The sequence below is a fragment of the Mandrillus leucophaeus genome, unplaced genomic scaffold (genome assembly GCF_000951045.1).
Source record: "Mandrillus leucophaeus isolate KB7577 unplaced genomic scaffold, Mleu.le_1.0 Scaffold674, whole genome shotgun sequence".
Taxonomy (NCBI): domain Eukaryota; kingdom Metazoa; phylum Chordata; class Mammalia; order Primates; family Cercopithecidae; genus Mandrillus; species Mandrillus leucophaeus.
The window spans coordinates 1222794-1247061 of NW_012107297.1; the positions used below are offsets into that span (position 1 = coordinate 1222794).

Genomic DNA, 24268 nt, shown 5'->3' on the forward strand with positions numbered 1-24268 from the left:
TGCTCTTATACAGGGACATCCTCCAATTTCTGTTTATGCTATTGGGTAGAACACACCTTTAACTTAGATTCCAATCTGGAAGCAAGTCCCCTCACAAAAGGCATCTTTTGCCCTTCCTTTTACTGTAATATGACAATAAACACTTATGTATGTATGTATGTATATATTTATTTATTTATTCTTGAGACAGAGTCTTGCTCTGTCACCAGACTGAAGTGCAGTGGCACAATATCAGCTCACTGCAACATTCACCTCCCAGGTTCAAGCGATTCTCCTGCCTCAGCCTCCTGAGTAGGTGGGATTACAGGCATGCGCCACCATGCCCAGCTAATTTTTGTATTTTTAGTACAGACGAGGTTTCGCCATGTTGGTCAGGCTGGTCTCAAACTTCTGACCTCATGAGCTGCCTGCCTTGGCCTCCCAAAGTGCTGGGATTACAGGCATGAGCCACTGCACCCAGCCTTATCTTTTTTTTTTTTATCTTATTTTTCATTTTTAAATTTTTTTGTAGAGACAGAGTTTTGCCATGTTGCCTAGGCTGGTCTCGAACTCCTGTGATCTGCCTGCCTCAGCCTCCCAAAGTATTAGGATTACAGGTGTGAGCCACCATGCCCAGCCTAACAAAAGCCGTTTAGAGGAACAACAAAAACAGAAAAATGTAACCAATGGTGACAGAACTCACAACAATAGCTACATTGGGGGTAGGGGAATTTATTGGATCTGGTGCAAGGGAGCTTTCTGGGTTGCTAGAAATGTGCTAGATCTTTAGCTGTATCACTAGCTGTTTCTGGGTTGCTAGAAATGTGCTATATCTTTAGCTGTATCTCTATATAGATTTGTATTTATATCTATAGTTATCTATATATTATTCATCCCAAATAGTTTTGGGCTTTATTACACCTGAGTACCTTAAACAAATGAACAAACAAAAATAGCTGAATACCTTGTCTTACCTCTTGGTTATATGTCTTGATGTGAAATTGCTGAGTCATAAGTTTAAGAAGCTGTGGCCACACTGTTATCCAAAGTGGTTGTACTAGTTACCATCAATGTATGAGGGTACCAGTTACTCCATATCTCACCAACACTTGTGGTCCTTTTAAGTTTAGCCATTTTAGTGAGTATGTACTATTAACATCCTGTATTTTAATTTACGTTTCTAGAAGGCTAATTTTTTCGTATGCTTATTGGCCATTTGGATGTTCTCTTTTGTAAAGTGCCCACTTATTCAAGTCTTTAGCCCATTTGTCTATTAGGTCATCTATCTTTTTCTTACTGGTTGTCGAGGTTTTTATATATACTGGATACATGGCCTTCGATAAATATATTGAAAATAGGAAAATATCTTCTAGTCTGGTTCCTGCCTTTTCTTATTCTCTTTGTATTGTATTTATTATTGTCTTTTTTGAGCGAAGTAAAATTTACTTCTACTGATCTATTTTCCAGGTCTCTAATCCTATCTTCTGTTGTGTCCAGTTTGCTATTTTACCTATTCAGTGAGTTCTTAATTTCAAATATTGGATATTTCACTTCTAGAATGTTTGCTTGATTCTTTTTAAAATAGATTCCAATTTTCTATTGAAATTGTCCATTTTAAAATCCATTTTATCAACATTTCCTCTATTTTCTTTAATATATAAACATAGTTATACTAGAGTCCTTGTTTGCTAACTCAGGTAATGGGATCATCTGTATGTCAACTTTTATCATATATTTTCCCTCTTGATTGTTGGTCACATTTTCCTGCCTTTTGCAATAATTCATGTTGTGCACCAAACATTATTTATATTAGATTCATAGAGGCCCCAGATGATGTCTCTCATCAGACAGATTCCTCCCTTTTCTTTGTTAGGCAGGTAGAGTAAGGTAGGCTGGCTACCTAAAGCCAATTAAGGCTTGAGTTAGGTTAGGGCTGAGTTTCAGTTCTAGTAAAATTTAGTCCAACTTTGGCATGTTCTTGTTCTGAAGTTATGACCCTCCTGAGTTTTGAGCTTACAGCCTGGTTGATCCTTGTCTCCTCAGCCCTGAAGGAGTATGGGAGATTTGCATCTATCCTTTGGTGGTTTTGAGCTTAATTCGTTAGCTGCATTCCCCGTCCCTCTTTTCCCCCCGCCCACTACATACACACATAGCTTCAAATCTTTGTAAAATGTTTTGAGAGGAAATACCAGTGTGTGTGTGAGGAAATCCCTCTTCCTCTATTCTCTTAAGCATCATGGGAATCATGGAAGATTTTGTTTTGTCTTTTAGAGGCCCTCAGCCCAGCTTTCTAGCCTCCCTTGCATAGCCAGAATTCAGATGTCCCATAGGGAAAACTTGTTATGCATTTAGAGTGCCTCAAATTTCCAATATGTTTTGCTAATCCTTTTTTAACGATCACAAGTCTTACTGGTTTCTCTTTCCCTCATATATGACTCTCTGCCTAGTCCAAGTCTCAGCCACACTATGGTTCCCAAATTAAATACTCCTGGAGAACAAAAGAGCTGGTGATTATTAGTTAACTTTGGAGGGTCTCACCCATTGGAGTTTGACTTCATCGCATCCTTATGGCACCCATATTCCTCAATTTGTTTAAAAATATGATTTGTGTAATTTATCCAGGTTTCCCTAGTCGTTGCAGTGAAAGTGTTGGGCTATCATGGTCTATTATATCCAATGCAGGAGCCGAAGTCCAGACACCTAGCTTAAATGGAGTCAGAAAGAACCACTACTCAAGGCATACAAGAGTTAATGAGTGTGAGCAGCTGCATATTACACGCAGCCTTGGAGAAAGGAGCCCCTCAATGGAACATGGTAGAACTTTGAGTGAGTGCAAAAGTAGAGACATGAGCTTAAGGACTTGATTTATGAGCTCTGACATCAACCTAAACCACACAGCATGGAACCTTAGATGAAGACCAGCAGAAGCCTTTCCAAAGCACTTTCATAATTATAATTCAACAATCAACTGTTTAGATTTGATTTTTCCAGTAAAATATAAACTCTGGGAAGACAAGAACTTTGCCTGCCTTCTTCACTTTGATCACTTCATCACCTAAACAAAGTGTACAGACTTCTATTTGGTAGGTTATTAATTAATTAATAATCAATATTTGACAAATTTTGGGTTCACATGGTAAAAGTCAATACCATAGCCCCTCATCAGTCCTCTACAGTTGGTTGTAAATAATTGTGCTTATATTACCTACAGAGTAAACATTATAGAATTATCACTCCAGAATCCTTTGTTTCTATGGTTTCCAGATGTTTCCAGTGTCTAGATGTTCCAGCTGCTCATCTCTGAGAAATCCAGCTCTGTCTCACCATGGATGCCACAGCCTGTAATGAATCAGTGGATGGCTCACCCATCTTCTATCTGGTGGGCATCCCCTCTCTGCCAGAGATCTTCTTCCTCCCTGTGTTTTTTATTTTCCTCCTCTTCTACCTTCTCATCCTGATGGGTAATGCCCTGGTTCTGGTGGCCGTGGTGGCAGAGCCCAGCCTCCACAAGCCCATGTACTTCTTTCTGATCAATCTCTCCACCTTGGACATCCTTTTCACCACGACAACTGTCCCCAAGATGCTGTCCCTATTCTTGCTTGGGGACCGCTTCCTCAGCTTTTCTTCCTGCTTACTGCAGATGTACCTCTTCCAAAGTTTTACATGTTCAGAAGCCTTCATCCTGGTGGTCATGGCCTATGACCGCTATGTGGCTATCTGCCACCCACTGCACTACCCTGTCCTCATGAACCCACAGACCAATGCTACCTTGGCAGCCAGTGCCTGGCTTACTGCCCTCCTCCTGCCCATCCCAGCAGTAGTAAGGACCTCCCAGATGACATACAACAGGATTGCCTACATCTACCACTGCTTCTGTGATCATCTGGCTGTAGTCCAGGCCTCCTGCTCTGACACCACCCTCCAGATCCTCATGGGCTTCTGCATCGCCATGGTGGTGTCCTTCCTCCCCCTTCTCCTGGTGCTTCTCTCCTATGCCCACATCCTGGCCTCGGTGCTTTGCATCAGTTCCCGAGAAGGACGGGCAAAAGCCTTCTCCACCTGCAGCTCCCACCTCCTGGTGGTGGGCACCTACTACTCATCTATTGCTATAGCCTACGTGGCTTACAGGGTTGACCTGTCCCTTGACTTCCACATCATGGGCAATGTGGTATATGCCATTGTTACACCAATTCTCAACCCCCTCATTTACACTCTGAGAAACAGGGATGTAAAGGCAGCCATCACCAAAATCATGTCTCAAGACCTAAGCTGTGACAGGAGCATTTGACCTTTAAATGCAGCTAATTCTGCTTCCAGGACACCAAATAACAGTGCTTAGCACAGAGTAAGGACTCAATACATAATAATGAAATAATGTTAATTTTTATAGGAATCTTAAGTTGTTGTATAAAATTTTGCTATTTAGTAATCCAAGAAACCTTTACTAAAATAAAAAATCTTCATGGCAAAAAATTCTTATAAGCAAAGTCAAAAAAACAAATAAAAAACATATCACAGGGAAATGCAAATATTCATATTATACAAAGAATGTAGAAGACTGAAATAAACATTTCAATAAAAACATGGGCAAATATATGTGTAGACAAATCACCAAAAAAATGCAGTGGCCTTTAAATAATGAGTCTTCACTTTATAAAAAGAATACGAATTTAAATTGTGCTGAAATGCTATTTTTCACTTAATCAGATTAGCAAAAATCCAATATTTTGACAATATGCATGTAGAAAAACATAACTTTTATAACTTGCTTGTGAGGATACAAATTGGTATAACACTACCACAATACCTACCAAAAGTACATATGCATTTACCCTTTGACTCAGCAGTATGACTTCTAGGGATCTATCCTGAGGAGTCACTGTCAATTATTCATTAGGTTACATATTCATCACTATACAGGGAACTTATTGAATAAACTGTGAAAATGCATGATGCAGTAATAAAAAGGAAATGAGGAAGCTCTCTACTGATATGGTATCATCTCTAGGATATGTGTTAAGTGAAAAAAAGCAAGCTGCAGAAAAGTGTTTTTGTAAGAAAGGAGATAGTTTGCTTAAAATTTCAGGAAAAAACTAGGGGGAAAATGCGAACTCATAAAGATGGTTATCTATAAGGAGAGGGAGGGAACAGGAAGGGACGGAACCGGAATGGAAGCAAGACTATATATATGTAATTATTTTTACATAGTTCAAAGAAATCAGAAAGAAAAACCCCACAATTCCCTCAATTTAAAATAAACAGAAGCACTTGACCCTGGCTGTCTCTCAAGTTAGTGGTATGACCACACAGAAAATTACTATAAGTGACTTTTATTTATTTATTTATTTATTTTTTGAGACGGAGTCCCGCTCTGTCGCCCAGGCTGGAGTGCAGTGGCCGGATCTCAGCTCACTGCAAGCTCCGCCTCCCGGGTTCGCGCCATTCTCCTGCCTCAGCCTCCCGAGTAGCTGGGACTACAGGCGCCCGCCACCTCGCCGGGCTAGTTTTTTGTATTTTTTTAGTAGAGACGGGGTTTCACTGTGTTAGCCAGGATGGTCTCGATCTCCTGACCTCGTGATCCGCCCGTCTCGGCCTCCCAAAGTGCTGGGATTACAGGCTTGAGCCACCGCGCCCGGCCTATAAGTGACTTTTAAACAATGTTTTGATACACAACCTAAAAGGGGTATACTAAAAGGACAAGAAAAATCACATCTTAAGCTGCATTGAGGAGTTTTTGTTTGTTTGTTGTTTGTTCTGAGAAGAGGCCTTGCTCTGTCACCCAGGCTGGAGTGCAGTGGTGCTATCTCAGCTCATTGCAGCCTTGACTGCTAGGGCTCAAGTGATCCTCCCACCTCACCTCCCTGAGTAGCTGGGGCCACAGGCACATGCACCACTACTCCTAGCTAGAGGAGTTTTAAAAACATGCATATTACAGTTTTACTTCTTTAATATATATTAGATGTAAATTACGTATTTCTATAACCAAAACCCTTTTTTTCATTTTATTTTACCATGCATGGTTTTATATTTACAGAGAGTTCCAAAGATATGAGAGTTCCCATATATCCTTCACCCAACTTCCTCTGTGTCAACATCTTACATAACCATGATACACTTATCAAAAGTAGGAAGTTAACATTGGTAAAATACATACTATTAATTATACTAGAGATTTTATTCAAATTTCTCCTGTTTTTCCAGTAATGTCTTCTTTCCATTCCAGGATCCAATCCAGAATGTCACGTTGCATTTTATTATATCTTCTTGGTTGCCTGACCTTTTATTGGTCTTTCCTTGTCTTTCGTGACCTTGACACTTCTGAAGAGTCAATAGTAAATTTGGCTAAGTGAAAGAATCCAATCTAAAAAGGCTGCATACTGTATGATTCTAACTGGAATTCTGGAAAAGGCAAAACTATGAAGACAGTAAAAAGCTCAGGGGCTGCCAGGGGCTAGGAGAAGGGAGGGATTAATAGGCAGAACACAGAGGACTTTTAGGACAGTGAAACTATTCTGTATGATACTACAATAGTGGATACATGTTATATATTTGTCAAGACTCATAGAATGTACTACACCAAGAGTATACTATGGCCTTTGGGTCATAATGCTGTGTCAATGTAGGCTTGAATGTAACAAATGTAACCACTCTGGTGGGGGATGTCATTCTAACAGTTATGTAGTGGTATCTTATTGTGGTCGTAATTCAATTTAATTACATTTCCCTATAACTAATTGTGTTGACCATCTTTCATGTGCTCATTTTCTATCCATATATCTTTTCTGGTGAAGTGTGTTCAGATCCTTTGCCTGCTTTTTAATCCAGGTTGTTTGTTTTCATAACATTGAATTTCAAGTGCTCTTTATATATTCTAGGTATAAATTTGTTATTAGATATTTGATATACAAGTAGTTTCCCCAGTCTTTGAATTCTCGTACAGTGTCTTTTGCAGAGCAAAGGTTTTCCATTTTGATAAAGTCTAACTTATCATTTTTCCTTTATGGATTATGATGTTTGATAACATATCTAAATACTCATCACCAAACCAAAGGTCATGCAGATTTTGCCCTATAGAAAACAATGTTTCTAGAAGTTTTCCATTTTTGATTTCATTCTATGAACAATTTTGAGTCAATTCTTGGATAAGGTGTGAGGTTGAGGTTGAGATTTTTTTTTTTTTTTTTTTGCGTATGAGCATCCAATAATTCCAGCACCATTTGTTATAAACCGTTCTCTATCAAATTGCGTTTACACTTTTGTCAAATATCAGTTGATTATATTTGTGTGTATCTATTTGTGGGCTCTCTATTCTGTTCCACTGATATATATGTCTATCCTTTACCAATACCACATAGTCTTGAATACTGTAGCTTTATAGTTAGTGTTGAAATTCCGTAATGTGACTCCTCTGACTTTGTTAATTTTTTTTTATAATCGTTTGGTTATTCTAGTTCCTTTGCTTTCTAATATAAATTTTAGAACCAACTTACTGGGATTTGGGGAGGGGAGGGACTATGTTAAATCTATAGATTAAATTTGGGACAACTGACATTTTAACAATGTTGAGTCTTCCAATCCATGAATATAATATATCTCTCCATTTACTTAGCTCTTTAATTTTATTCATTACAAACTGCATTCTTGGGATGACTGAACCCCATTTGGTTGTGACATATTTTTCCCTTTATATATTACTAGATTTGACTTGCAAATATTTTGTTTAGGATTTTTGCATCAAAATTTATGAGAGATATCAGAGTGTAGTTTTCTTGTAATTTCTTTGTCTGGTTTGGTATTAGATAAATGCTGTCCTCATAAAATGAGTTAGGAAGCTTTCCTGTCTCTTCCACATTCTCAAACACATTGTATAGAATTGGTGCTATTTCTTCCTTAAATGTTTGGTAGAATTTGCCTGTAAAATTTCCAGGGCCTGGAGTTTTCTTACAGGAAGTTTTAAACTACAAAATCAACTATTTAATAGATACAGAAAATTTTCCATTATCTATTTCTTCTTGAATGAACTTTATAATTTCTGCCTTTTAAGAAATTAGTCCATTTTGTCCAAATTTTAGAATTTATAAAGAGTTGTTTGTACTGTTCCCTTATTATTCTTTTAATGTCTGTGATGTCTACTCTTTCATTCCTAATATTGACAATTTGTGTTTTCTGTTATTTTTTCTTGGTTAGTTTAGCTTTAGGTTTACCAATTTATTGATTTTTCAAAGAATCAGCATTTAGTTTGTTTATTCTAATTGTTTTCCTGTTTTCAGTTTTATTGATTCTTCCTCTAATCTTTATATTTTTTTCCTCTACATATTTTGGGTTTAATTTGATTGTTTTTCTAATTTCTTGACGTGGGAGATTAGATCATTGATATGAGACTTTTCTTTTTCTTTCTCTTTTTTTTTTCTTTTGAGACAGAGTCTCGCTCAGTCGCCCAGGCTGGAGTGCAGTGGCCTGATCTCGGCGCACTGCAAGCTCCACCTCCCGGGTTCACGCCGTTCTCCGGCCTCAGCCTCCCAAGTAGCTGGGACTACGGGCGCCAGCCGCCGCGCCCGGCTAATTTGTTGCATTTTTAGTAGAGAGGGCTTTTCACCGTGTTAGCCAGAATGGTCTCGGTCTCCTGAGCTCGTGATCCACCCGCCTCGGCCTCCCAAAGTGCTGGGATTACAGGCGTGAGTGAGCCACCGCGCCCGGCCGAGACTTTTATTTTTCAGTGTAAGCGTTGAAGTCTGTACATTTCCCAATAGCTCCCACATTAGCAACTTCACACGAATTTTGATATGTTGCATTTTTATTTTCATTTCATTCTAAATGTATTTTAAATTTCCCTTAAAACATCCTAATTGACCCATGGTTATTTCAAAGTGTTTTTATTTAATTTCAAAATATTTGGAAGATTTTCCCAATCACTTTCTGTTACTGTTCTCTAGTTTAATTCCCTTATGGTTCAAGAATATGCTTTGTATGATTACTATTCTTTAAAAAGCTTTTCTATTCTTTTACATTTTGTGTTTAATGGCCTAAAATATGATCTATCTTGGTGAATGTTCTGTGCACTCTTGGAAGTGTATTCTGCTATTATGTGGAGTGTTTTATAAATGTCCATTAGGTCTAATTGTTTAACATTGTTGTTTAGGCCTTCTATATCTTAACTGATTTTCTATCTGCTTGATCAATTCCTGAAAGGGAAATATTAAAGTTTCTAACAATAATTATGGATTTGTCCATTTCTCCCTTCAATTTCACCAGTTTGTAAGAAAATTTCCACTTTTTAGATTCGGGGGTACACATGCAGGTTTGTGACACAGGTAAATTTCATGATGCTGAAGTTTGGGATATGAATGATCCCGTCACCCAGATAGTGAGCATAGTACCCAACAGTTAGTTTTACAAATCTCACTACCCTCCCTCCACCCTCTATTAGTCCCCAGTGTCTATTGTTGCCATCTTCATGGTCATAAGTACCCAATGTTTAGCTCCCACTTATAAGTGAGAACATGCAGTACATGGTTTTCTGATCCTGTGTTAATTAGCTTAGGATAATGGGCTCCAGCTGCATCCACGTTACTGCAAAAGACATGATTTCATTCTTTTTTATGGCTACGTAGCATTTCATGGTGTATATAGACCAATTTTCTTCTTCTTTTTTTTTTTTTTTCTTTTTGAGACGGAGTTTTGCCTTGTTGCCCAGGCTGGAGTGCAATGGCATGATCTTGGCTCACCACAGTCTCCACCTCCCAGGTTCAAGGGATTCTCCTGCCTCAGCCTCCCAAGTAGCTGGGATTACAGGCATGTGCCACCATGCCTAGCTAATTTTGTATTTTTAGTAAAGATGGGATTTCTCCATATTGGTCAGGCTGGTCTCGAACTCCCAACCTCAGGTGATCCGCCTGCCTCGGCCTCCCAAAGTGCTAGGATTACAGGCGTGAGCCACTGTGCCCGGCCATATTTGGACCAATTTTCTTTACCCAGTCCACCGCTGATGGGCATCTAGATTGAATCCATGTCTTTGCTATTGTGAATAGCAATGAACATATGAGTGCATATGTCTTTTGGTGAATAATTTATTTTCTTTTGGATATATACCCAGTAATGAGATTGCTGGGTCAAACGATAGCTCTACTTTATGTTCTTTGAGAAACTGCCAAACTGCTTTCCACAGTGGCTGAACTAATTTACATTTTCATCAACAATGTAAAAGCATTCCATTTTCTCTGCAGCCTGGTCAGTATCTGTTCTTCTTTGACTTTAGTAATAGTCATCCTGACTGGTGTGAGATAATATCTCATGGTTTTGATTTAAACTTCTCTGATGATTAGTGATGTTGAGCATTTTTTCATGTCTGTTGGCTGCTTATATGTCTTCTTTTGAGAAGTGTCTGTTTATGTTTTGTCCGCTTTTTGATGGTATTATTTGGTTTTTGCTTATTGAATTAAGTTCCTTATAGATTCTGAATATTAGACCTTTGTCAGATACATAGTTTGTGAACATTTTCTTTCTTTTCTTTCTTTCTTTTCCTTCTCGCTCCCCACCCCTCCCCCGCCATCCTTTTTTGAGACAGTCTTATACTGTCGCCCAGGCCGGAAGGCAGTGGCGTGATCTCAGTTCACTGCAACCTTGACCTCCTGGGCCTAAGCAATCTTCCCACCTCAGCCTCCCGAGTAGCTGGAACTACAGGCATGTGCCACCACACCTGGCTAAAGTTGCCCAATTGTCTCAAACTCCTGAGCTCAAGGGATCCTTCCACCTCCGCCTCCCAAAGTTCTGGGATTACAAGCGTGAGTCACTGAGCCCGGCAGTTTACAAATATTTTCTCCCATTCCGTAGGTTGTCTGTTTACTCTTTTGATAGTTTCTTTTGCTGTCCAGAAACCCTTTAGTTTAATTAGGTTCCACTTGATAATTTTTGCTTTTGTTGCAATTGTTTTTCAGGACTTAGTCATAAATTCTTTCCCAAGGCCAATATTTAGAATGGTGTTTCCTAGGTTTCCTTCTAGGATTCTTATACTTTGAGATCTTTACATTTAAATCTTTAATCTATCTTGAGTTATTTTTTGTGTATGGTGAAAGGTAGGGGTACAGTTTCATTCTCCTGCATATGGCTAGCCAGCTATCCCAGCACTATTTATTGAAGAGGGAGTCCTTTCCCCATACTTATTTTTGCTGACTTTAACGAAGATCATATGGCTGTAGGTGTGCAGCTTTATTTCTGGGTTCTCTATTCTGTTCCATTGGTCTATGTGTCTGTTTTTATGCCAGTATCATGCTGTTTTGATTACTGTAGCCTTAGAGTTTCAAGTCAGGTAACGTGATACCTCCAGCTTTGTTCTTTTTTGTTTAGGATTGCTTTGGCTATTTGGGCTCTTTTTTGGTTCCATATGAATTTTAGAATAGCTTCTTTTTCTAATTCTGTGAAAAAAATAATGTTGGTAGTTCGATAGGAATAGCATTCAATCTGTATATTGCTTTGGGCAGTATGGTCATTTTAATGATGTTGATTCTTCCAATTCATGAGCATGGAATGTTTGTCCACTTTTTTGTTTCATCTATAGTTTTTTCCAGCAATGTTTTGAGTTCTTCTTGTAGAGATCTTTCACCTCTTTGGTTAGGTGTATTCCTAGGTTTCTTGTGCTTGTGTGTGGCTATTATAAATGGGATTGTGTTTTTTTAAGTTGATTTTTAATGTTTATACACATTATAACATTACGACATGATGTTGTAATGATGTACAAAATCTTTATGATAAATAAAATTATTGCACTTAATGTCATTTATCTGAAAAATGACATTAATTAATTTCATTTTTGTGAATTTAATTTCATTATTGTGAAAACAAAAATCATCAAATTCCTTAATGCTGTATCAAACATAAGCAATACCAGTTCAAATTAGAGAAAAGGTATGCCAACACCAGATTTTGACAACAAAAAGAAAGTTAAAGCCCTAATACTTGTCTAATCTAGGTCAGGTAACCATGGAAATGAAAGAATATTAAAATTATTTCTTTTATTATAGCATAATAATTTTTATTATGCTTTTTATTATAGCATACATTGAAGAAAATCATAACCCCATTAAAAAGTGGACAAAGCAGGAGTTCGAGGCCAGCCTGACCAACATGGTGAAACCCATCTCTACTAAAAATACAAAAAATTAGCTGGGTGTGGGCCGGGCATGGTGACTCATGCCTGTAATCCCAGCACTTTGGGAGGCCAAGGTGGGTGGATCACGAGGTCAGGAGATGGAGACCATCCTGGCTAACACGGTGAAACCCTGTCTCTACTAAAAACACAAAAAATTAGCTGGGTGTGGTGGCGGGCGCCTGCAGTCCCTGCTACTCAGGAGGCTGAGGCAGAAGAATCGCTTGAACCTGGGAGGCGGAGGCTGCAGTGAGCCAAGATCATGCCACTGCACTCCAGCCTGGGCGACAATGCGAGGCTCTGTCTCAAAAAAAAAAAAAAAGAAAAAAGTGGGCAAAGGACATGAACAGATACTTCTCGAAAGAAGACATACATGTGGCCAACAAATGTATGAAAAAAAGCTCAATGTCACTGATCCTTAAAGAAATGTAATCAAAACCATGATGAGACATTACCTCACAGCAATCAGAATGGCTATTACCAAAATGTCAAAAAACAACAGGTGCTGGCAAGGTGGTAGAGAAAAAGAAACACTTTTACACTGTTGATCAGAGTGTAGATTAGTTCAACCAGTGTGGAAGACAGTGTGGTGATTCCTCAAAGACCTAGAGGCATAATAGTACCATTTGACCCAGCAATGCCATTACTGGGAATATACCCAAAGGAATATAAATCATTCTATTATAAAGATACATGCATATGTATGTTCATTGCAGTATTATTCACAATAGCAAACACAGTAAATCAACCTAAATGCCCATCAATGATAGACTAGATAAAGAAAATGTGGTACATATATACCATGGAATACTATGCAGTCATAAAAAGGAATGAGATCATGTCCTTTGCAGGGACATGGATGGAGCTGGAAGCTATTATCCTCAGCAAACTAACGCAGGAACAGAAAACCAAATACCGCATGTTCTCACTTTTAAATGGGTGCTGAATGATAAGAACTCATGGACCCATGGTGGGGAACAACACACACTGAGGCCTGTCAGAGGCTGGGGGGGTCGGAGGAGGGAGAGCACTGGGAAGAATAACTAATGGATGCTGGACTTAATACCTAGATGATGGAATGTTCTGTGCAGCAAACCACCATGGCACCTGTTTACCTATGTAACAAACCTCCACATCTGCACACGTACCCCTGAACTTAAAAGTTGGAAATTAAAAAAAAAAAAACAACACAGAAATCCCATGTGTTATTAATCCCAACTATCAATAATAATTATTGCCCTGGTGTGATTCCATCCTGCGCAGCTGTTCTCTTGAGCAGTGGTTGTTTATCTCTGTCTGCCTTCTCTCCCACCTAACGGCGTGCCGCCACTCATTGGCAGATTCGATGGACCTACACATGTGCCCCTGAGGCCCCAGAACTATCTTTTCAGTTGGGAAGTAAAGGCCGACAAAGATTATCACTTTAAGGTGGATAATGATGAAAATGAGCATCAGTTATCTTTAAGAACGGTCAGTTTAGGGACTGGTGCAAAGGAAGAATTGCACATTGTTGAAGCAGAGGCAATGAATTGCGAAGACAGTCCAATTAAGGTAACACTGGCAACTTTGAAAATGTCTGTACAGCCAACGGTTTTCCTTGGGGGCTTTGTAATAACACCACCTTATGGTTGAAGTATGGTTCAGGGCCAATACATATTAGTGGGCAGCACTTAGTAGCTGTGGAGGAAGATGCAGAGTCAGAAGATGAAGAGGAGGAGGGTGTGAAACTCCTGAGTATATCTAGAAAGCAGTCTGCCCCTGGAGGTGGTAGCAAGATTCCACAGAAAAAAGTAAAACTTGCTGCTGATGAAGAAGATGATGATGATGAAGAGGATGATGATGCTGATGATGCTGATGATGGGGAAACTGAAGAAAAAGCACCAGTGAAGAAATCTATACAAGATACTCCAGCCAAAAATGCACAAAAGTCACATCAGAATGGAAAAGACTCAAAACCGTCATCAACACCAACAAAAAACAGGAAAAAACTCCTAAAAACACCAAAAGGACCTAGTTCTGTAGAAGACGTTAAAGCAAAAATGCAAGCAAGTATAGAAAAAGGTGGTTCTCTTCCCAAAGTGGAAGCCAAGTTCATCAGTTATGTGAAGAATTGCTTTCAGATGACTGGCCAGGAGGCTATTCAAGATCTCTGGCAGTGGAGGAAGTCTCTTGAAGAAAATAGTTTAAGCAATTTGTTAAAAATTTTTTGTTGCCAGGCGTGGTGGCTCACGCCTGTAATCCCAGCACTTTGGGAGGCTGAGGTGGGCAGATCACGAGGTCAGGAGTTCAAGACCAGCTTGGCCAACATGGTGAAACCTAGTCTCTACTAAAAATACAAAAATTAGCTGGGCATGGTGGTGCATGCCTTTAATCCCAGCTACTCAGGAGGCTGAGGTAGGAGACTTGCTTTAACCCAGGAGACAGAGGTTGCAGTGAGCCAAGATTGTGCCACTACACTCCAGCCTGGGCAACAAGAGCGAGACTCTGTCTTATTTCATTTCTGTAACAGTTGATATCTGACTGTCCTTTTTATGATGCAGAATGAGAACTTTCCCTGCTGTGTTTGATAAATGTTGTCCAGGTTCCATTGCCAAGAATGTTTTGTCCAAAATGCCTGTTTAGTTTTTAAAGATGGAACTCCACCCTTTGCTTGGTTTTAAGTATGTATGGAATGTTATGATAGGACATAGTAGTAGTGGTGGTCAGACATGGAAATGATGGGGAGACAAAAATATACATGTGAAATAAAATTCAGTATTTTAATTTAAAAATGATAATTATCAAGCAACCATGCTGATAGGAACAGCTGAATTATATTTCTCTTTTCTTCTTTTATTTCTTTTTTTTTTTTTTTTGAGACAGAGTCTCACACTGTTGCCCAGGCTGGAGTTGCAGTGGTGAGATCTCTGCTCACTGCAACCTCTGCCTCCTGGGTTTAAGCGGTTCTCATGTCTGAGCCTCCCGGGTAGCTGGGACTACAGGTCATGCCACCACACCCAGCTAATTTTTGCATTTTTAGTAGAGATGAGGGTTTGCCATGTTAGTCGGGCTGGTCTTAAACTCCCGACCTCAGATGATCCACCCACCTCTGCCTCCCAAAGTCCTGGAATTACAGGCATGGGTCGTCGTGCCCAGTCATATTTCTATTTTCTTTGCTAAATAATTATTGTATAAAATTACTGACGCATTGAAAGACAATCAAAGAATATAAAGCCAAAGATATGTGAGGGGAAGCATTAGATATGTCAGGGGGCTCAGTAATAAAAATGTGCATTTTTTTCTGGATTTGGAGGTATATGTAGTCTTTTTTCTTTAAAAAAAAATTTTTTTTTTTGAGATAGAGTTTCGCTCTTGTTGCCCAGGCTGGAGTGCAATGGTGCCATCTCAGCTCATTGCAACCTCTGCCACCCGGGTTCAAGCGATTCTCCTGCCTCAGCCTCCTGAGTAACTGGGATTACAGGCGCACGCCACCACGCCTAGCCAATTTTTGTATTTTTAGTAGAGACAGGGTTTCTCCATGTTGGTCAGGCTGGTCTCTAACTCCTGACCTCAGGTGCTCCGCCCACCTTGGCCTCCCAAAGTGCTGGGATTTTGGGCGTGAGCCACCGTACCCGGCTTTATTCATCTTTCTATAGATTCTAGTTCTCTCTTTAACTCTCCATTTCTCATATTTTATTTATCTTTTCCTCTTTTTTGTAATATATTTATTAATCATAGTTATTTTAAGGTTCCTGCCCGATAACTGTATCTGAATTATCTGTGTATTTGCTTCTACTCTCTTTTTCTCCTCTTGTTTTTGTTCATTTGATCTTTCATTTTATTTTGTTTTAACCATGACTCATATTTTTTGATTGGTTACCTGACGTCAAAAATTTTTAAAATTCGAAGCTCTGGATAATTCAGTTTTTTCCAGAAAGAGTTATGTTTTTCTAGCAAAGAGTACTAATGGATTGCCTTGTTGTGGCTTGGTTTTAGGTTATATTATGTCATGTTTATTTCAATTTTGCTATTACTTTTAGGGTTTAGCCGTAATTCTAAAGCCTGGAATTTCCAGGGTCTCAACTGAAATTCTGGGGTACTTACAATGGCCCCTCCATTTGCATGGGGCTAAACTCCAACCACTGAATCTCCAACATCATGTGGCTATTACAGTCTTTCTGAAGCTCTCTGGCTTCCCAGATGCTGTATTCTTCTGGGTTCTTTGAGTCTTTCCCTGCATATACGCACATTAGGAGTTGGTCAATGACAAGAGGTAATCTGTACACAGGTTTTGGTGTTCCTTCTCTGCACTGTCATCCTCTCCTAGAATTTGCTTCTTAAGTTCCAGTCACTTTGGTAACCTAAACTCCAAACAGTGGGGCTTGTGTTTCCTAATTGGGCTCTACTTTGCCATCCTGCAAGCTGGGAAATACCTTAGGATAAAAAGCTGGAGTCAGGTGGAACTAGCCTCATGTGACTCCCCTCTCAAGGACTGCAGTCCTTCAAGATCTGCCATTGGTTGCTCTCTGAGGTCTTCAGACCATTGTTTTACATCTTGTCCAGCTTTTACGGTTGTTTTTGGCAGAAAGTTTAGTCCCAGACAAGCCACACTGTCATACTCAAAACTTAAAAGTCCCCTTTGAATTTTCTTTTCTTTTCTTTTTTTTTTTTTGAGATGGAATTTCACTCTTGTTGCCCAGGCTGGAGTGCAATGGCACAATCTTGGCTCACTGCAACCTCCGCTTCCTGGGTTCAAGTGATTCTCCTGCCTCAGTCTCCCAAGTAGCTGGGATTACAAGTGTGTGCCACCATGCCTGGCTAATTTTTTATTTTTTTAGTAGGGACAGGGTTTCACCATGTTGGTCAGGCTGGTCTCGAACTCCTGACTTCAAGTGATCCATCCACCTCGGCCTCCCAAAGTGCTGGGATTACAGGCATGAGCCACCACGCCTGGCTCCCTTTGAATTTTTGAGGTAAAATACACTATTGAATCACAGCACAGCCCACTTGAATTTTAGAGAAAATTCGTGCTTTTTTCTGTAGTTAACTATTCTCCTTCTGAAAAATAGTGCCTGGCCCTGGAGCAGACTGAATGGCTGACCAGGGAACACTGAATGAATATGAGTCCCACGCTGTTCCTTATGAGTTGGATATTAATTTGAACAAACCAAATATAAAATTGAACATGTACAGAAACATCCCTTCTTCAAATGGAAGTAATAAATGTTATTCTATTAGGCTCAAGCAGATCTCGAAGGAGCTATTAAATTGAGTGAGTAGGCAGCTCACACTCCCATGACACCCAGTCTTGCTGTGTTGGCAACTTTCCATCAACTCTAACATATGATCTCATGGGAAGTTCCCTATAACCAATTCCCTGACGAATAAAAACATTCAAACCTGGTTTACAAATGTTTCTTCAAAATATGCTGGGGCCACCTGAGTGGACTGCTGCTGCATTGCAGCCCCATTTAGGAGGGCCCCGAAGGATCGCCAACAAGGTAAATCCTGCCAGTGGGCAGAACCCTTGGCAGTGCATCTGTTTTTTCACCCTGGTAAGTTCATCTCACCTGAAAAGTGAAATGGAAAGAGGTATGGATCCATAACAGAGTATGGGCAAATGCTAATAGTTTTGCTGGGACATTCAAGTAATTAGAAAGAAGATTGGTGGAGAGGAGGTATGGAGAAGATTTAAGGTGGTAGGCCTCTAAGAATGGGTACAGATTGTGAAGATATTTGTGTGCCATGTGACTATTTACCAGAGGGTATCATGGCAGAAAAAGCTCTCCAAAATCAATAAGAGTAGGCAAAATCAGGTAAACAAGATGATCCATCCATGAAAATCAGTTCGACTCTCTTTCCTAGATGCTTCAGTGTTTGCTCAATAGATTCATGAATAAAAGGCACAGTGACAAGGAAGGAAGTTGTGCATGGATTCGATTCATAAAGGCTGGTCTGGCTTAGCTTCTGCTATATATCCAATATGTCAGCAACAAAGACCAACACTGAGTCTATGATATGAACCATTGTCCAAGGAAACTGGCCAGCTATGGGTGACAGGATGAACACACTGGATCCCTTCCATCATTGACGGGGCAGTGGTTTATCTTTATTGGAATAGAAACCTATACTGGATATGAATTTGCCTTTCTTACAATGTTTCTTCTGTTACCACTTTCTATAGATTTAATAAATGCCTTATTCATCATGATACTACCCCATATGGCCATGTTTTTGACAAAAAAAAAAAGTCAATTTTAAGGCAAAATAAGTGAAGCAGTAAGTCTCATGCCCATGGAATCGCTGATCTTACAATGCACCCCATCACTCAGAAGCAGGTGGCCTGCTAGACTAGAATAATGACTTATTGAGACTCAGTTTTGGGTGTTGGCTGAATGATAATACCTCCAAGGGCTTGGGTGCTGTCTTGTAAGCTGAAATACATACTTGTAACCAGTATTCAATATTTAGAGCAGTTTCCTGTCTAGCCAGAATACACAGGTCTGAGAACCAAGGTAGGAAGTGGTAGTGCTTCCTCTTATTACCCCTAAGAACCCAGTTCTAAAATACATAGAACCTGAAAGGGAATTGGGGGAAAAAAAATAAAAAAGGAGAATCAAAGTACGTGCTTCCTCCTCCCTAACTTTGGATTCTGCCAGTTTATGTATTTTAGTTCCTAAGCATGGAATAGATCTACCAGGAGTGAAATAATCATTTCATTGAACTGGAAGTGGAGATTGCCACCTGAACTTTTGGGTCTCCCCATGCCACGGAATTAACTGGCAAAGAAGGGTACAACGAATACATCTGATTAGAAAGAGAAACCAGGGTTGTGACTACGTAATGGGAGGAAGAGGAGGTATTTTTGGAACCAAGCACTTCTCTGAAGTGCATATTAGCACTTCTGTGTACGTTTAGAAAAGTAAGTGGAAAACCAGCAAACCAATAAAGGAGAATCTTTAATATTTAATAGCTCCAGGCCCCATCTTCTTGATTATTATATACTTCTGTTGCAGCAGTCAAGGCACTAGGCAGGGAATAAAGCCTTAGGTCTAAATTCCAGCTCTTCCTCTAGCCATCAATGTTAAAATGGACCAGCTGTTTCACTTCCTAGACCTCGTTTTCTTTCTCTTGGACTTACTGTATACCCTATTGTTAATTCCTGTCTTCTCTGCTATTGTGAGGATCAGAGAGGATAATGAGGATAAAGGCTACACCATTGGTGTAAAGTTTTGGGCCCTTGAGGGCTGTTAATAATGATCTTGTTATTATTTGCAAAGCCCAGGGACAAATACTACTTCTATCACATACAAGCTGAAGGAGATGCCAGGGAGTTGATCCCTGAGGGATGGTGAGTGTGGTGTGCCATGGAAGCACCATTGAGAGAAAGTACCCCAGGAGGCCTGCCAGAAAAGAGGGGCCTGAGGGTTTAATGGGCCATGGCTCAGCCCCAGCCTGCCACCTCCTCCAAGGTCTCTCATGGAGGAACACAGGAGATACCAGTGTGCAGCAGGCTCAACAGGTGAACGTTGCTGGAGATGGGGTGCCCAGAGATAGGCAGAGAAATCTGGGATGGAAAGACAGGGACAGGGTGTCCAGGGACTACAAACCTGGGCCAGAGGTCAGGAAGACAGATTTAGTATGCACAGAGCAGGCACCCAGGATCCAGGTTGGAAGGTGCCTGGGATCCACGTGCATGCCCGGGCTGTGAGACCTATGGCCAGATATCCTGACAGGCCTGGGCAATGAATGCACTTACAGACGGGATTCAAATCTTCTTGGCCAAGGCCTTCCTGCAGGGAGAAAAGACTGATGACAGCAGGAACCACTGGAAACACTAGCAAACTTTGTGCTCTTCCATATTCCGGGCTCTTTGTAAGCATATCTAAGCGTTCTCTACATAAAGAAAACCCCATGAGGTCACAGATCAGGGCCAAAAGGCTCAGAGAGGGGAAAGTGACTTGCTCTATGTCACACAGCTGGAGTTAGAAGCAGGGATTGACTCCTGAGTCCACACACATAACCACTAAGGTGCACATGACATAATGAAGGTCAAGAACCCAGTTCTGCTGTGGTGTTCCCTCAGTGCGAGAGCCCTCATCCCCTCCCTTAGAGGCGTGGGTCATGTGACATCTGTCCTGAACCTCCACTCTGCAAAACGCAGAGGGACACTCAGAAAATGGCTCATTGAATTGGAAACCTCTCAGAGATGATTTCCTCAAACCCCTCACTGTATGATGAGAAAATCAAGACTCAGAGCCCCACAGTCACAGAAAGTGTCAGAGCTGGCCCAGGAGGCAGGACTGTGGGCTGCCAGGCTCCAGGAGCAGCCTCTGCTCTCACCCCTCACCAACTGTGACCCTGAAGGAGGGCCTAGCCTTCTCTGACCCTCAGTTTCTTCATTAGTTGAAGGGGCATAAGCACTTCCTTGCAGGGCTGTCTGATGGGGAGAGATGATGTACAGAAAGTGAAGGATGACATTCGGGTGATCAGTTTTTCTGTCCTTTTCTCTCCCCTACCAGCACTGTAACTGACTCATAGACAAACCTAACTGGAAGGTCTGCTGGACAAGTTCTGTGCCCTGGGAAACAGTGTCCTTTTAGCCCTAAGCACAGGGCTGCATTACTTAGAGATAGCAAGTAATTCAGAATAAAATAACTCTAAATTGTACAGAAAGTCCAGCCAAATTCTGATATTTCCTATGATGGGCTAGTTGAACGGTGCTTTGAAAAAATACATATTAAATTCTCTCAGGAAGTATTTTTGGTGCCTCTGCTTTGCTGGTGACCCAAGCCTGGTCTGCCTGTTGGGTAGTCCAGCACCACCTGGCTGTGAAAAGCCTCAGGCTGTCTCTCCACCAGGGGGTCTCAGCATCCATGTCTCCTTCTGCAAAGCAGTGGATACAGGAGAGAGGAGGAGGGGCAGCTGGACTGGATGGCCTCCAAGGGCCCCTCTAGCTTTGACCTTCTGAGTTTCTGTCCCTCAGACCCCCAACTCAGCCTAACCTGGGGACAGTCAGCCCATGACTCACTCTCTGAGTGCAGCAACGTCCAGGGAAGTGCAGTTGCCCGCTTTGGGTATGAGGACAACCTAGCTACTGAATCTGTTGGGACAGGGTTCTGGTTAACTGAGGGATAACCTTCTCAACTTGGGACAAAGCAAGTTCACTCTTGCCAGGTCTTGCGACATTATTTTAAAGGAGCATTTGCATTGCTAGACAGTGATTTAGTACCTACCGTATAGAAACCCAGAGGAAAATTTGAAATTTAGTTTTGTTTGATGTTATCAACTAGAAAACAAAAAAGGGAAATAGAAACCTTTGTCTTAAAAGACTTCCCCTTGGAAACTTGGACTTCTGTATTCTTCAGGAAACATGTATAGAAGAAAGAACCCTGTCCTGGCAGTGTTTCTGGCTCCGCAGCCAGCTGTCCGTGGCACCCGGGAAAGCCCCTAGCCTTTCTGTGAGCAGCCTCTGGACTATGGGGGGTAAATTATTTGGACTTGAAAATAAACATCTTTTCCATTTTTTACATTAGTGATTTTATCCATGAAAGATATTTCATTAGAGGAATGGGAAATTAGAAGTGACTTGGGAAAAATAGTGGAAACTGCTCCTGAATCATTGGGATTAATGAGACAGTAATACAAACGTCAACAAAGACTTGTGCCGGGGGTCCTTTAGCGCAAGAGACAAGCCTAAAGTAGAGGGTGAATCAGTACTTTCCTTCAGCTCAAAATCCCCGTGTCTGTGGGTTGAAGCACTCATTCCTAGTTCCAAAAGGGGTTCTTTTGACTCGGAGCAGCTACTACAAACAGATTTCCAGGTGGTTCTTTTCTATCAGTCATGCCTCCCAAGTTTTCCCAGGTTACCGTGACACTTTCTGACTAGCAAAGAAGCAGAGAAGCCTGCTGGGTGGTGGGAATGCAGTGGTCAAACAGGAGCACAGCTGAGCTGCAGCAGCCAGCAGGGAGGGAAGCTCAAAGGAGTTACAGAGACTGTCTTGGATTCTCTGTTGTTGCCCAGCTGTGGAAGAAGCCCTTATCAGGAACCCAGTCTGGAATGACTCTTCCTACCAAGAGCATTCCAGTGTCACTCCCTTCACGGTAACATAACAAAGAGCCCCACAGTCAGAGACAGGATACAGAGAACTCAGCTTAGATGGAAACAGCAGAACCACTGCACCAAGCAAACAAGAGAGAAAGGAGCCATTCCCTAGTTAATAATTATGATGGAAAGACAGCATGTTGCAGTAAACCTGGGAGACATCAGCCCTCCCTATTCGATGTGGTAACGAAGATGCCATTTTAAAAAAACTTAAAGCAAATGCCAAAAGAAAAAGGAACTTGGTGTTCTGGTTTAAGAGATCTGATATCCCCAAAATAATCACATGGAACATGGAAAAGTGGACTAGAAGTTCTTCCAAAGCACTTAACACAATTGCAATTAAATAATTATGTGATTCATTGCTTAATGTTTTTCTTCAGCCCCACTAAGTTGTCTACTAATAACAAATAACACATGATTTATATATTGTAGGTACTTTTTCCATACTTGATTTAAAAAGGAAAGAGAATTCTGGGATAGGATGAAGGATTTTGAGATAAGATCGAGTCCATCATCTATTTATTATACAGTGATCATTTAGTAATTCTCCTTACAGAATCTCTGGTTGTTTTGGCTTCCAGATGGGCCTGGTTCCCAGGTGTTCCCAGTACTCAACTTCAGAGCCTCCAGGTTTAACCCACCATGGAAACAATCACCTGTAATGGATCAGGGGACTCCTCAACCATCTTCTACCTTATGGGCATCCTCTCTCTGCCAAAATGCCTCTTCCTTCCTATTTTCTTTGTCTTTCTCCTCCTCTACATGCTCATCCTGATGGGTAATGCCTTGATCCTGGTGGCTGTGGTGGCAAAGCCCAGCCTCCACAAGCCCATGTACTTCTTCCTAATCAACCTCTCCACCTTGGACATTCTTGTCACCACAACCACTGTCCCCAAGATGCTGTCCCTATTCTTGCTTGGGGACCACTTCCTCAGCTTCCCTGCCTGCTTCCTGCAGATGTACCTGTTCCACAGCTTCTCCTGCTCAGAAGCCTTCATCCTGGTGGTCATGGCCTATGACCGCTATGTGGCTATCTGCCGCCCACTGCACTACCCTGTCCTCATGACCCCACAGACCAACGCTGTCTTGGCAACCAGTGCCTGGCTCACTGCCCTCCTCCTGCCCATCCCAGCAGTAGTAAGGACCTCCCAGATGGCATTTGACAGCATTGCCCACATCTACCACTGCTTCTGTGACCACTTGGCTGTGGTCCAGGCCTCCTGCTCTGACACTACCCCCCAGACCTTCATGGGGTTCTGCATCGCCATGGTGGTGTCCTTCCTCCCCCTTCTCCTGGTGCTTCTCTCCTATGCCCACATCTTGACCTCGGTGCTTCGCATCAGCTCCCAAGAAGGACGCTCCAAAGCCTTCTCCACCTGCAGCTCCCACCTCCTGGTGGTGGGCACCTACTACTCATCCATTGCCTTAGCTTATGTGGCTTACAGGGCTGACCTGCCCCTCGACTTCCACATCATGGGCAATGTGGTATTTGCCATTCTCACACCCGTTCTCAACCCTCTCATCTACACACTGAGGAACAAGGACGTCAAAGCAGCCATCACCAAGATTGCATGTCCCCAGTAGCCAAAGAATGCTAGGAAACCCTGATTCAAAGAAATAACTTCATCTTCTCTCATAAACATCAATAACATAGAGGGGGAAAATGGCAAATTTAGAAAGCCCAGTAGTCAGAACACTCAATCTCAAAATATAGTCCTAGGTAGTCCTCCATTGTAATCAAATAATAATTTTTTTCTTAATTCATAGAAAAAAAGAATAGGATTTTAAAATTTAATTTTAAGGTGTGAACCCCAAATTTCACAAGACTGTGAATATAATTGAGGTCACATTACCATTAATTCAAACAGTTTTGATTCTTGGAGATTCCAAGTATTTGATTAGCAAGAAACTCTGTCTTTTTCCCTTGGATCTCTTCTTTCGATGTTTCTGAAAATCCCTAGCATTGCTGGCTATTGGATATGAATTATTCTTGCCCTTTTTGGTGAAATAGCAACTTAGATAGAAATATCCCTCAATAGAAAAACTCTGAAACCGCTCACATT

The 24268-nt window shown here is 41.1% G+C and overlaps 2 protein-coding genes and 1 pseudogene across 2 annotated transcripts; all 3 read left to right on the forward strand.

Moving 5' to 3' along the window:
- The first annotated feature begins 3269 nt into the window (after positions 1-3269).
- On the forward strand, positions 3270-4299 carry LOC105555222 (olfactory receptor 2AT4). Its single transcript, XM_012002041.1, has one exon. The coding sequence runs from the start codon at positions 3305-3307 to the stop codon at positions 4265-4267; it is 963 nt and encodes a 320-aa protein (XP_011857431.1). The 5' UTR covers positions 3270-3304; the 3' UTR covers positions 4268-4299.
- A 7392-nt stretch (positions 4300-11691) lies between these two features.
- Positions 11692-21554, forward strand: LOC105555229 (annotated as a pseudogene).
- A 1293-nt stretch (positions 21555-22847) lies between these two features.
- On the forward strand, positions 22848-23994 carry LOC105555223 (olfactory receptor 2AT4-like). Its single transcript, XM_012002042.1, has one exon. The coding sequence runs from the start codon at positions 22848-22850 to the stop codon at positions 23787-23789; it is 942 nt and encodes a 313-aa protein (XP_011857432.1). The 3' UTR covers positions 23790-23994.
- The last annotated feature ends 274 nt before the right edge of the window (positions 23995-24268 follow it).